The 12,676-nt window shown below is 36.2% G+C and overlaps 1 protein-coding gene across 1 annotated transcript; it reads right to left on the bottom strand.

The window, feature by feature from the left end:
• Window positions 1-439: 439 nt before the first annotated feature.
• Window positions 440-12,365, bottom strand: LOC581817 (leucine-rich repeat and guanylate kinase domain-containing protein). The gene is made up of 16 exons (XM_781800.5): window positions 12,160-12,365; window positions 11,436-11,543; window positions 11,045-11,126; window positions 10,270-10,370; window positions 9,766-9,847; window positions 9,007-9,131; window positions 8,274-8,417; window positions 7,640-7,807; window positions 7,074-7,180; window positions 6,196-6,315; window positions 5,726-5,816; window positions 5,170-5,283; window positions 4,321-4,522; window positions 3,456-3,787; window positions 2,009-2,097; window positions 440-1,664 (listed from the first exon to the last, which is right to left on the bottom strand). Exons 1-16 carry the CDS (start codon window positions 12,361-12,363, stop codon window positions 1,355-1,357), a joined length of 2,379 nt encoding a protein of 792 aa, XP_786893.3. The 5' UTR covers window positions 12,364-12,365; the 3' UTR covers window positions 440-1,354.
• Window positions 12,366-12,676: the final 311 nt, after the last annotated feature.

Below are 12,676 nucleotides of genomic sequence, written 5' to 3'. Positions count from 1 at the left end.
TACACTTGGGGAAAAATAGAAAAAATAATGCTGGTGAGGAAATACCACATAGTGGCCCGTATTCGACTAAAAATTTAAACCTGATGCTATGTTGAAAATCTGGCTTGACAAAGGAAGTTAGTTGAAATCCACATTTTCCTTTGGTAACATGATTTTAGACCATTCAAGGGTCGGGTTTAACTGAATTAGTAGAATATGGACCTTTGAGCTTGTAAAGCCAAAATACAAAATAGTGTTCTTTTGAAGAAGCATAGTATAAGATATAAAATCATGTTTGGCAAAATATAAGATATGAATCATATCATACTTTTCCCCAAAACTTCTAAACATTCACACACCATACCAATATCTTTAATGTTGAACTCAAATATATACACTCTCAAATTCACATGATCACACCATATTTGGAAACAAGAAGAGATGGAATGATAAAGAATTATCTAGTTTGTATATATTTACACAGAAATATATTTATTTAATAATTTTTACAATTATTTACAGTCCTTTCATGTTGCACTCTTAATTTACATGTAATATAGTTCCAGTAGTTCCAGGCATGCACATTTCTCAATGCTTTCATGAACTAACTAAACATCATCATACAATAGAATGTAAATATCTTATCACACACTCTGTACAAATAAAACACAAATTCTTTCATACCAACTTTTTAAGTTTAAACAAGATCTTTTAGGTTAACTTATTGTCTTTAGCAAAGCCTAAATCTCACTGAAGGCATGCCCACTATAATCAGAACTTTATTCAGCTAGTTATATTTGCCAGTTCTATTGCAAAATGACCACAAAAAAGCCATGATTTGTACTCTCTAACCAACATTTTATTGATAAGAATATTCCACCACAGGGATGTGTGAGCTTTAATAGGGAGTGGAATTTAAGAAGTGACAATCATGCCTTTACAAAGGGGAAAGCCATGAGGCCGGGAATTCTACCTGTTATTTTGTATACTTGAACAATCTTCTCAGGGCAACCTTTCCAATATCTGTAATAAGTTCTATATAAAGAAGGTATTAAATGTGGGGGATTGGGACAAAGAAACTTAAGTTCTGTCTCATTCAATTAGGCGGCTTGACAGGACGGGCCCATCTTTGGAATATAAAATACATACAGGAGTGTAAGCTCTTTCAGCTCATATAGAGAAGGTAAAAGCTGTACTGAAAATGACTGTAGAAATAAATAAACGGGAGAGAATTGTGGGAGAAAAAGAAGAGAGAAAAATACAAATAAGTATGATTTTGTCCCGCTGAGAAGTTTGTAGGACTGTCCTATGCCCTCTGAGAATAGTGCCTCATTCATTTCAGACAGGAGGAGAGGAGAGAACAGTTTGGTATCTATTAATTCTGTCCAGTTAGAATCGGAGGCAGGACTGGCCTATCCTCCGGTAGAGACCCCACACTCCCAGGCCTAGAAGCATGTCCGTCGGAGCCCCCAACCATCTGGAACGATGTCTGTGATCCACTGGGTGAAGCAGACATGCCCCTAGCATCAGAGAGACCAGACATTCTAGAGTCGCTCCTAGAGGTAGCCACACTGGAGTCGGGACTACCTGCCAGGTAGCGGACGGCACTGTTAGGCACCGTCTTGGGCCGGGTGGGGTCATCGCCTAGCCCCGCAAACTGCTTGCCTGGAGCTGTGGATGGTGGTCTGTTACAAGAAAGAAAGAAATAATTAGTTAAGAGATAAATGTTAGCACATACCTTATTCTTTTATCACAAGACATTTGTTACAGGTGGAGTAATTTCCATCATATGGCAATTTCAATTGTCTTGAAATTTGTATTAAATCCTTTTATAGACATAACTGATATTCTACCTTAATTCAAATGAAATGATTGGTCAAAAAAAAGTGAAAATCTCTATACCAATGTACTGATGTTTCGCTCTCAATAACTCAACAAATCTGAAGACTAGAAAATGACAAAAAAATGACAAAATGACAAAATGCAATAAAGCAAAGAGAATTCATCAAAAAAGAAGATAGCTACTTACTCGTTAATGAGCTGATCCAATGGTCTTGGTACAATACCAGAAACCGCTTCCTTGGCTGCACTCTTTCTCCTTTCATAAGAGATCTTTTCCTGTGTAAAGATAAAAACACAACAAGATTAAATCATTTCTCTTTTTGTCATGTTTAATTTGCTGATGAAATCATATGTTAGCATGAAGGAAGAGAAAGAAAAATGATCATATGATTTCAGAAGATCAATTAAAAGTGGAAATGGTTTCATCATGAATTCCCTTCGTCAATTCCTGTATATATCTCTTAATCTCTGCTGGACTTTTTATGCCTCCGTTACGAAGTAGCCGGAGGCATTATGTTTTCGGGTTGTCCGTCCGTCCGTCCGTCCGTACGTCCGTACGTCCGTCCGTCCGTCCGTACGTCCCGTTCTCGTGATCGCGTTATCTGAAGAACCGATTGATGGATTCCTGCCAAACTTTGGTCATGTATGTTACTTGCAGAGCCGATGAACTGATTAGATTTTGGGGTCACGAGGTCAAAGGTCAAAGGTCACAGGGCTCATTATGTATGCAAAAACAGCTCGTGATCGCGTTATCTGAAGAACCGATTGATGGATTCCTGCCAAACTTTGGTCTTGTATGTATCTTGCAAAGCCGATGAACTGATTAGATTTTGGGGTCACAAGGTCAAAGGTCACAGGTCACAGGGCTCATTAGGTATGCAAAAAGAGCTCGTGATCGCATTATCTCAAGAACCGATCGATGGATTCCTGCCAAACTTTGGTCATGTATGTATCTTGCAGAGCCGATGAACTGAATAGATTTTGGGGTCACGAGGTCAAAGGTCAAAGGTCACAGGGCTCATTATGTATGCAAAAATAGCTTGTGATCGCATTCTCATTAGAACAGATTGATGGATTCCTGCCAAATTTCGATCATGTATGTATCTTGCAGAGCCAATGAACTGAGTAGATTCATGGGTCATGAGGTCAAAGGTCATGGGCTCATTATGTATCCAAAAATAACTTGTGAACGCATTCTCATTAGAACTGACAGATGGATTACTATTTAACTCAGGACATCTTGCAGAGCCAATGAACTGAGTAGATTTTAGGGTCATCAGGTCAAAGATCAGGGTCATATATGTATATGAGAAATTGCTTGTAATCACGATATTCTGAGAACCTCTTAATGGATTACAATTGAACTTGAATTTGAAAAATTTCTTCTGTTTTGGTTTGTAAAATTGCTCTATGACGGAGGCATCATTTTCGACTGCGCGCAGTCGAAGTTCCATCTAGTTTTTTCTCATTCTCTAGCATTTTCAGTCCCTTCTATTTTTGTCTCATGACCCTATATATTTCAAGTTCTCCTCATTTACTCTCTCTCTGTCTCTGTTCACCTCCTTTCTCTTCCATTCTGCTCATTCATAATCTGCCTATCATTTTGCTGGTTCCGTCACATCAAGTACACTTACTATAGCACTCATGGACGCCTCCTGCCTCTTCTTAGAGTTCTGGCTGAGAGGTCTAGGGGGCGGATCCACCACCGGCTTCATCCATGTCCTCATGTTGGTAGGAGACGGAGGGTTCTCTACAATCCCCGGTGGGCCCTGCTGTCTACCGGTAGACTGAGAGAAGGATGGGGAATCATGGGTCTCCGATCTCATGGCAGAACTGGTCTGGGACGGGGAGTAGATAGAGGACGAGTCCTGCTCTTGGCTGGAGGGTTCGGGGCTATCTGGAACTTCCAGACCGAGATAGGACAGGACCAGATTGCGGACCAGCTTGAAGGCCATCTCAGGGTCAGCTGAAGAGTGCAAGAGAAGAGAGTTTATGTTTATTTCAACTGCTTGTAATGAATTACTTTACAGTACTAGTCTTCCACAGCATGATTGAGTCGACCTTAATCATCATATTGATTTACTGAAGAACCAATCTTAGCAGAATTTGAACTTTTATCAAGACAGCTGAAAAAAGTTTCTCATACAGTTATCGTATAATCTTCAAATGTGGAATTTTGTTTCACATACAAATATTTTAAGAACAGATGTTAGCAAGCAAAATTCATGCAATGGGAGAGGAAACTTCCATACATTGCAATCATCTAAGATTACCAGGTTAAACATATGATTTTGTGAAAGACTGGCACTAAAAGGATGACAAGGATAGTCGATAAATGACATACAATTGCATAACCTCCAATATAGCAAAAACAAGATCTGGCTTCAGCCTTTCTATGCAACCATGTACATGAATCAAATCATCTCAAAACTTGATCAAGGTTCATCTTTAATTTATTCATTAAAAGAGCGAGGTTTATCGACCAATAAGGAAGCTTACTTGTGTCAATGCTCCTGTCAAAGAATCCCGGTCTATTCTGATGCATGTGCTGGTAGAGGTTGGTCCGATCCACAGCAAATTGGACCTGTGTGTTGGACAGGTTTCCTACAGCCTGCAGACGCTGCTCATGTTTTGTCTGATCTAGGGGTAGGAGGAGGACGTAGCGCGGCTGGAAGTGGGTGAGCTTCATGGTCAGGACACCCTGGAAGAGAAAGCAGGGTTGAAAGGGGAAAATGTCAACTGAGGAATACTTTCACAGTGGAATGTCTTTGTGAAGAAAAAGAACCTTTGTCAGGTTTGTAAGCCATAAGCTGATGTGGCATGGATCACATAACTAGTGAATAATCCATGAAATTATTTGACTCCGAGAAGGAATATAAGGATTATAATATCATTTAGATGACAATCCTAGGAAACATGAACATTTTTTGGTCTCTTTACTCAACAACCAGCCCCTCAACTCCCAAACAGAAATTGTTATTAATCTGTGTTCAATTGAATCCTATTGTCTTTGATAAAGATCCAGGTAACATAGGCTCTAGATGCAAACAACCTAAATCAACACTGCAACTTTAGGTCATTGATTTACAACTTTGCAAGGATTCCATTTCTTTCCCATGTTCTTCCATTATCTCTATCAGATCCCATCCATCATTGTTGATTCAAAATATCACAAGTCCAGGGGGGCGTTTCACAAAATTTGTCATCAGTGACAAACGACAGTTTTTGTTATAAGCTACTGAAATCCTTGCTTCTGATTGGTTATCCACAGATTTGTCACTGATTTTTGTAATTTGTCATTGAAAAAAGGCTTTGTGAAACAGGTCCCAGGTGCCATGTGTAGCTTACCTCTAGCTCCATGGTGATAACACAGGCTAATCCATTCTCAGCAACAGACTCAATGGCTTGAAGGCTTAGACCATACCTGTGCTCCATGATCTGATATGTCAGCAGGAACTCACCCTGTGATAAAGAAACAGATTCCATCAGCATCACCAACATAACAATATTACAAATAAAAAACAAAAAAGAAATTCATGAATATTTCATAACTTATTTATCCACTGTCAACAATGCAGATATATTAAATACAGTTGCATCGCATAGCTGAATATTCATGATGAATACGCTCTCATTGACAGCACTGATGTTACAAAGCTGGCAGAAGCATCATACATGTATAAAATTGTTAATAGGATATTAGAAAAGGAAATCATCATTGTGATATGTATGGTATATAAAAAGTCACTCTTTCTTTAATCCTCAAGAAAAACAGTTATATAGAAATTGAAATTATAGGAATTAGAATACCGATTCTCATTTAAAGTTAACAGGATCTAATCTTTAACTGTCACGATTCCTTAAGATTGTGTTACCTATAACCTTATGCTTCGAGATCACTTACCTCTTGTAACAGCTCTTCAAATTGTTCCGATGACACATAATGATAATCCTTCTCCCCACCTGTTGGTTGTCCTCTGGTAGTGTGTAGTAGCCTGGCAACCAAACACAAGATCATTAATAAACCATCCACAACTACAAGAATTGACTCAAGCTAGTACTAGCCCAAATTTCACTCAGTATGTATTTCTAAGGACAACAGTATGCTACAAAGCTAAAGAGACAAAAAGATAAAGTAAACAGACACATAAAGCTGTGGAATTTTTGTTTCAAATTTTGATACTAGACCAATGCAAAACAATGAAAATGCAATGTAACATAAGTCACAAATAAGAAATTATCAAAATGCAGAAGAAGAAAAAGAAGACAGAATTGATACACATATACTTTACCAGCAAGTACTCCTCAAATCTACATAAATAATGGAATACATAAATGATATACAGAGCAATACATCAACGTGTTTAGACTTACCCAAGTCCAAAGTACTCTGTGAACTCCTTGACAAGTCTCTGGGCTAGTGCCTGTTTGCCGGATCCCCTTGGTCCAACTAGGACCAGGACTGGGTAGGGTGTCTCAATGCTTGGCAAGGTGCTGTAAAAAGGAAAAAAAATGAAGAGATAAATATAACTTAATTAATAGAAAAGAGTTCCATTTCTAAATTACCAAATTTAATGTAACAATCATGTATAATTTTTCAAAAGGGCACTTAACCCGCTCGAAACCAACACAAATGCAGATTTAACAATATCATGCAACTACCACAGTTACAGTGTACATAAGTGTTTGGGTATAGAGAATATAAGTTTTAACGGTACTAAATACACGCATTATACAGCATCGATAGATTTTTGGATGCTTTGAATGATATTTAGCTGCCAAGCTTCACCGATTGCAATAGTTGAGAAAGCACAGAAAGTTTTTGTTGTTGTAATATGCCGAGTACAAACATATATTTGATCTGTTTGAAGCCACGAGGGTGTTCACTCTGTGATGAAGGATAAGAGTTCATGCATTTCTGACTCCAGGGGGGTGTTTCACAATGATCCTAAGTTGAACTTATCTCTAAGTTGGACTTAACAATTATGGAAAGCCATTAGCATCTTTGAAAATATTTTGTAAAAGTTATTTTAAAAGATACAAAATGTTGATTCAAACCATTTTTTTATTATCATGGGAGATGTCATGTTCATGATATGGAATTTATGAAAAGTCTAAAATACTTGAATTTTTGCTATTTGATATATTTCATTATAAGGCTACAAATGGCTCTCCATAATTTTAAGTCCGACTTAGAGTTAAGTTCGACTTAGAATCTTTGTAAACTCCTCCCAGAACAGACAATTTCTTACCTCATAAGGACCTTGGATTGTTTGAGGGAGGAGTATATGAGCGCTCTTCTGTGGTCCTGGGCTGCTATCACCTCCATGGGTGGTTCAAATAGATTCACTGCTGCTATCTGAGACAGGAGGATAACAATGGTGGAGATGAGAGATGGGCAATGTGAAGAAAACACAAGGAGGAGAACTCAAAAGAAAAGGAAAATCCATGTTAAACCTATTCATGAATAGTATGTCTACACCAACATGGTAAAATGTCAAATGTATATTTTGTTGTACTATCAAGAGATGCATTCCAACTGTTACCATGTCAATAAAGAAAGCACATGTTGTTTTTTGCCATATATATATATACTCAAAGGTGCAAAGTCAATACAAACTCAAACATGAATAAATATCATCCCTATAAGTTAAAAGATAAAATACAGGTGTGGCCAATCAAATTTTCAAAAAATAAGCACATAAATAGTTACATGCAACCATGAACAATCTTTACAGTGTGAGATGCAATTTTTTTTTTTTTTTGCAATAGAAAGAATACTAAAGATGGTGAAAAATTATAGACTGGTGAATAATACCTTCTCCTCTACTTCCACCCTATGCCTGTCCAGCTCTACCATCTGTGGTATACGGAAGAGAAGGGATAGCCTGTAGTCTTCTATGTCCTGGATAGGGTTCCTCAGGAGGGTTAGATGGCGTAGCAGCTTGAGACCCTCAATGTACTGAAGATCAGTGATGTCAGCAACCTGATGGATTCAAAAAATAAAAAAAATAAAAAATCTGATGATTAGCAAAAGAACAAGAAGACTTAACTTTCATAAAAGAAAATCAGAAACAATGGTAGAGAAAAAAAAAGGAAGGGATAGAATATCGACAGTTACTCAAAAACAAGTGGGTAAAAGAGAGGAGTATATGAAAAAATATATTTCAATTTTCAAAAATGCACTATCATTGTAATGATTTGATACAATGAGCAGACCATTTCAAAATCATCACATTAAGCTTAATGATAATGCTGGGAAGGAATTTCAATATCATTTATGATAGCTTTTAAACAACTACTATGATTAAAAAAAACAGCAAAAGAGAGGAAGGCACAAATATTAGAAGCATTACTAGTAATCCTTCAATTCCAAAATATTGCTGTTTCAATTCCTCAGTTATAGAAACAGCATAAGAGTGAAAGAAATGGAATAAACAATAGATGCATACCTGGTTGTTCTCCAAATCCAATGTTTCCAGGAGGGCACATTTCTGTAAGCCTTCCAGACTGTTGATTTCATTGCCAGAGAGGTCAAGATATTGTAACCTTGTAAGCGTGTCTAGGTTCTCAATTATACTGATCTGGTTACATCGCTATTCATAGGAGAGAGAGAGAAAACATACACAATTTCGTCTTTCTACATGATTAAGCTTTGTGTGACAATTTTTTCGCTTTCTTTATAAGTGTTTAGTATTTTATGAAAAGCTGCTTTGTAAATGAAATATTCTTCTTATTATTTCCCTTCTCTTTATATTTGCATTAGCTACAATTTTGCACTTTTTGAACTTCATATTTAACCTTCACACAGTGACGCACAACTAGTGATATAGACATATCTTCTTTAAATGGCATCTCATATTGACTGAAGATAAATCTTATTCGTTACTGCAAGATAATGGAAAACAATGATCACTCTCTATAATAGAGACAAGAAATTGTATGCAAACATAATTCACATAGGATAGGTTTGGATCCATCTTCTACTAGATAAGAAGTAATGCCTTGATCATTAATGACCTAATGATAGAGAGTTGCAGCTGATCATAACTCTGGAATGAGAAAAATGAGGCACAAGACCTTCATGCCACAAAATCCCAGAAATCATCCCTTAAGCAGCACATGGAATACCTGCCCTGCCATATTCACATCAGCTAGCAGAAATGCATTGAGCATACATCTTACCAGGTTGATGAACCTTAGAGGAAGATGATCCAGCTTCTCAATGACTGATATGTTATTGTGAGCCAGACCCAAGTGATGAAGACAGCGGCAATTCTCTATTCCTGTGATGGTCGACAGTTGGTTGTCTGGAGGAATACTGAATCAAGGAATTTCACAAAAGTAAAAATGGATAATGGATGCTGGAAAAAAAAACATGAACAGAAAACTGTATCTGCTACATGTAATTGGCATTGCCCTTTAATCCATTTTCTTTCAAACAAGTTGGCTTGATCAAAATCAAAGTGAGAAATAGTCAGTTTTTAGCTAAATGTTCATCGAGTGTGATTATACATTCAACTCTTTGTTCACATATCTCTAGTAGAATTCCATATTCCCTACAAATAGACATACTTAAATACATCTGCATGTACAATGAATACATAACCAAAACAAATTGAAGTTCTAAATCTATAATGTCATTAAATAAGTGATCTGCAATTTTTTCACGTATCATGGTCAACATAATAAATGAAGTCATCAATTTTTTCTTGTCTATACTGTACAAGAAGCTCATGTCAGATGTTATCATTACCAATTAAGTAGAAAACAAAACAAAGAAACATAAACAAACATGAGAGTGATGACCAATGAACATAATAATAGCTTTACTGCATTCATGCTTTAAACATCTATTATGAAACAAAAAGTATACATCCATCATCATTGATGAAATGATCAATGGATAAGAAATTATGATTATATGGAAATATAAAAGGATACTGTCAAGGACCAGCTTGGTGAGAGCATGATGAGCGGACAAATCACCCATCTCAGTGATCTTGTTGAAAGACACGTCAACCTCCTGAAACAATGAAAAGAATGCCAGTGACAAGATTTGAATATTATCTTTATTACATTCTAAAATTTAGTTAGAAATTAGAACAATTCGAAATGTCAATACAATACACAAATTTCAAGAGAAAGCAGCATAGTATTTTTCAGAATCAAACCTAGGATGACCAATCATCCATTTTTCTGAAGATGTGATTTATAACAAATACAGCTTAAGTTTACAGGATGGGATACTGTTTTGTTGCTTGGCTTTCATTACTAAGACTGAAAGAAAAAAACTTGAATGAGACTTGATGATTCTAAGCTTAATATAATCAGGAAATACCTCGTTAAAATGTCCTTGGGTCACTGGACAACGTTAGACTCTGACCGAATTACATAGTGTTTTTTCATTTTCATAGCAGAACTCTTCATCTGGGTTAAATCTCTTACCTGTAGGTTGAATGGAGGCTTGAAGTCCAGTAGATTTGTGATTTCATTGTGGGATACATCTAGCTCAACCAAATAAGGCATGCATCCAAGGACAGTAATATCTATTCAAAATGATGAACACAAAAAAAGAAAAGTCACTTCATAAATATATAAATGAAAACCATACCAACACTTCATACTATGCAGAGGCCAAATTTGTTTTCTTCATGTATCATTTAGATATCATACTCTGGCAATCTTTAATGGACATTATTTCATAACAATTAGACTGATGTTCTTTGTCTTTCAGTGAATTTTTTTTTTCTTCAGAGGAATGTGCACAGAGAGGTGTGGGAGTTAACATAGACCCATACATGCCAACATTTGAAAATCAGAAATCTGTACAAATTATGCTATTTAAAAAAAAAAAGAGGAACAATCCTAACTCTCCTATTCAATACTACAGACAAATTTGTACAGGAAGAGGAACACCTGCATTAAAATGATAATTATCTTCTCCCAAAAAGAGGAATGTTCCTCTTTAATCTGAACAGTTGGCATGTATGTAGACCCTAGTAAAGAAACATTTCATTTCTATTGAATGAATTTAATTTTTAACAGCAAGTATAGACATGGCACATCTTATATCAAACAAAATGATATGAAAAATGAAAAATAAATTTGTACAAGAGGAAACCTATATTCATTCCTCACCCTCTTATTATCAAAAATCAAATACTTTGCAGTAATCTCTACATCAAATATATAATAATTGAAATTCAAATGAAGTACCAACCTGTTATTCTGTTGTAAGGCAGTTCTACCTTTTGAAGATGAACATAGTTTTCAAGGATGTTAATCCCTTGCAGGTTGTAACCCTACAGTAGAAATAAAGACAAACAGAAAGAAATAAATATGGTAAGAAAGAAAGATATAAAGAAAGAAAGAAAGAGAGAAAGAACGAAAAGAAAAAAGTAATGTAATGATTATTATTGATATGATAATATAATGAATAAGTTTTAATCATCAAAGTATTGAAGTAGCTAGACACAAATCAATAATGTATATTTTCAAGATGTTACTTCGTACTTAGTTGTATCTCATTCAAATCAATTTAATTTTCTCTAATGGATGCCAATCTCATATCATAAACTTTCACATAACAGCTTTGATCAACTGTAACTTACAGGCAAGGTGAGGTTGAGAAAAGTGAGTTGCATTCCATCTGCAGATCTTCCCAGGTTTGAAAGTCCAGCCTCGATAGCCTGCTCATTGAGAATTCCATCTGGGCAAGGCTGTGAAAAAGAAGATTGATGAATCGATGTTATATAAATTATTTGTCCTGAGAAATATCCAGTAAGATATCATTTGACCGACAGGTATGGACAAACTCGATACCCAGTGTGTGTCTTTAATTTTGCAGTCTTTTTGTGTGTAAAGTAAGTCAGGGGTTGTGTGTCTAGATCTAGACTAGACTAGACACTTCACAAAAGAAGACTGTAGACCCTAGATCTAGAATACTCTACTCTCACTCTTCGGCGTAAATATTCATAATTGAATGACACACACGCCCTTAAAACTAAAACAACAACAACAACATAGTCTAGAGCTAGAGCTAGCTGTCATATTTTTGAGTTTGGATTTTCCAAAAATTAAGCATCAAATAGCAATAGACCTAGACCTAACCATCATAAATATTTGTCCTAAAAATATTGTCCAACACAAATTTTAAAAGATTACTTGTAAACTTGTTAAAATAAGTGAGCACACACACACATTCACTCCTCTAACTAAACTCCTCTCCCAGGCCCAGCGGAATTTAGTGCCACTCACACCAACAAACGCACAAATGCATTCATGGGACTGTGTTACGAATATTAAAAAGAATAGTCGAGGTAAACAATTTTTCACCTCTTGCTCTTCTGCTTCGTCTCCATCAGAGTCGATTTGTACATCGTTGGAGTTATTGGTGATTTGAACTGGAGGTTCTGGCACTAATTCAGCCTCAAGATTTTCTGGAGTTCGCTCCGTCAGATCGCTGAACGACACAGTTTGCGGTCGACTTTCCGTAGCATCAGACGCCATATTCGCCGTTTCTAAGGAACAAAAGTTCATTGAACCGGCGCGCGCCGTAGTCTTTTCCCGATCCAATTTGCGTATGTTTTTTGTTTGCATATAATTATAAATGATAATTAACTTCCGATTTATTTAGCACATGATAATGATTAGTAATTAATTATCTATGCGCTTTACATTAAAAGATTAAAAGTGCGCGTGCCGGTGGAACTATTATCTTGCATTTGAAGGGCAATTCAACCCTTGTAATAAGTTCGTATGTATGAAAACTGCCCATATACACCTATTTCAATATATTTAGTTCACTTTTTGTTTGATTAAGTCCAAACTTTCACCAGTCTACTTCTCTGAT

The sequence above is a fragment of the Strongylocentrotus purpuratus genome, unplaced genomic scaffold (genome assembly GCF_000002235.5).
Source record: "Strongylocentrotus purpuratus isolate Spur 01 unplaced genomic scaffold, Spur_5.0 spur5_scaffold_6, whole genome shotgun sequence".
NCBI lineage: Eukaryota > Metazoa > Echinodermata > Echinoidea > Camarodonta > Strongylocentrotidae > Strongylocentrotus > Strongylocentrotus purpuratus.
Note: the sequence above shows the minus strand (reverse complement) of the source record. Positions and strands in the feature narration are given on the sequence as shown.

What these genes read in the sequence shown, in the direction of transcription:
- LOC581817 (XM_781800.5), bottom strand. Translation starts at nt 12,363, where the DNA reads ATGAACTTTTGTTCCTTAGAAACGGCGAATATGGCGTCTGATGCTACG. An exon ending in CACCAAGCTGGTCCTTGACA is followed by an intron (nt 9,132 to 9,765) that starts GTATCCTTTTAT and finishes GTATTCCTCCAG; the next exon opens with ACAACCAACTGTCGACCATC. An exon ending in TTGGATCAGCTCATTAACGA is followed by an intron (nt 1,665 to 2,008) that starts GTAAGTAGCTAT and finishes TTCTTGTAACAG; the next exon opens with ACCACCATCCACAGCTCCAG.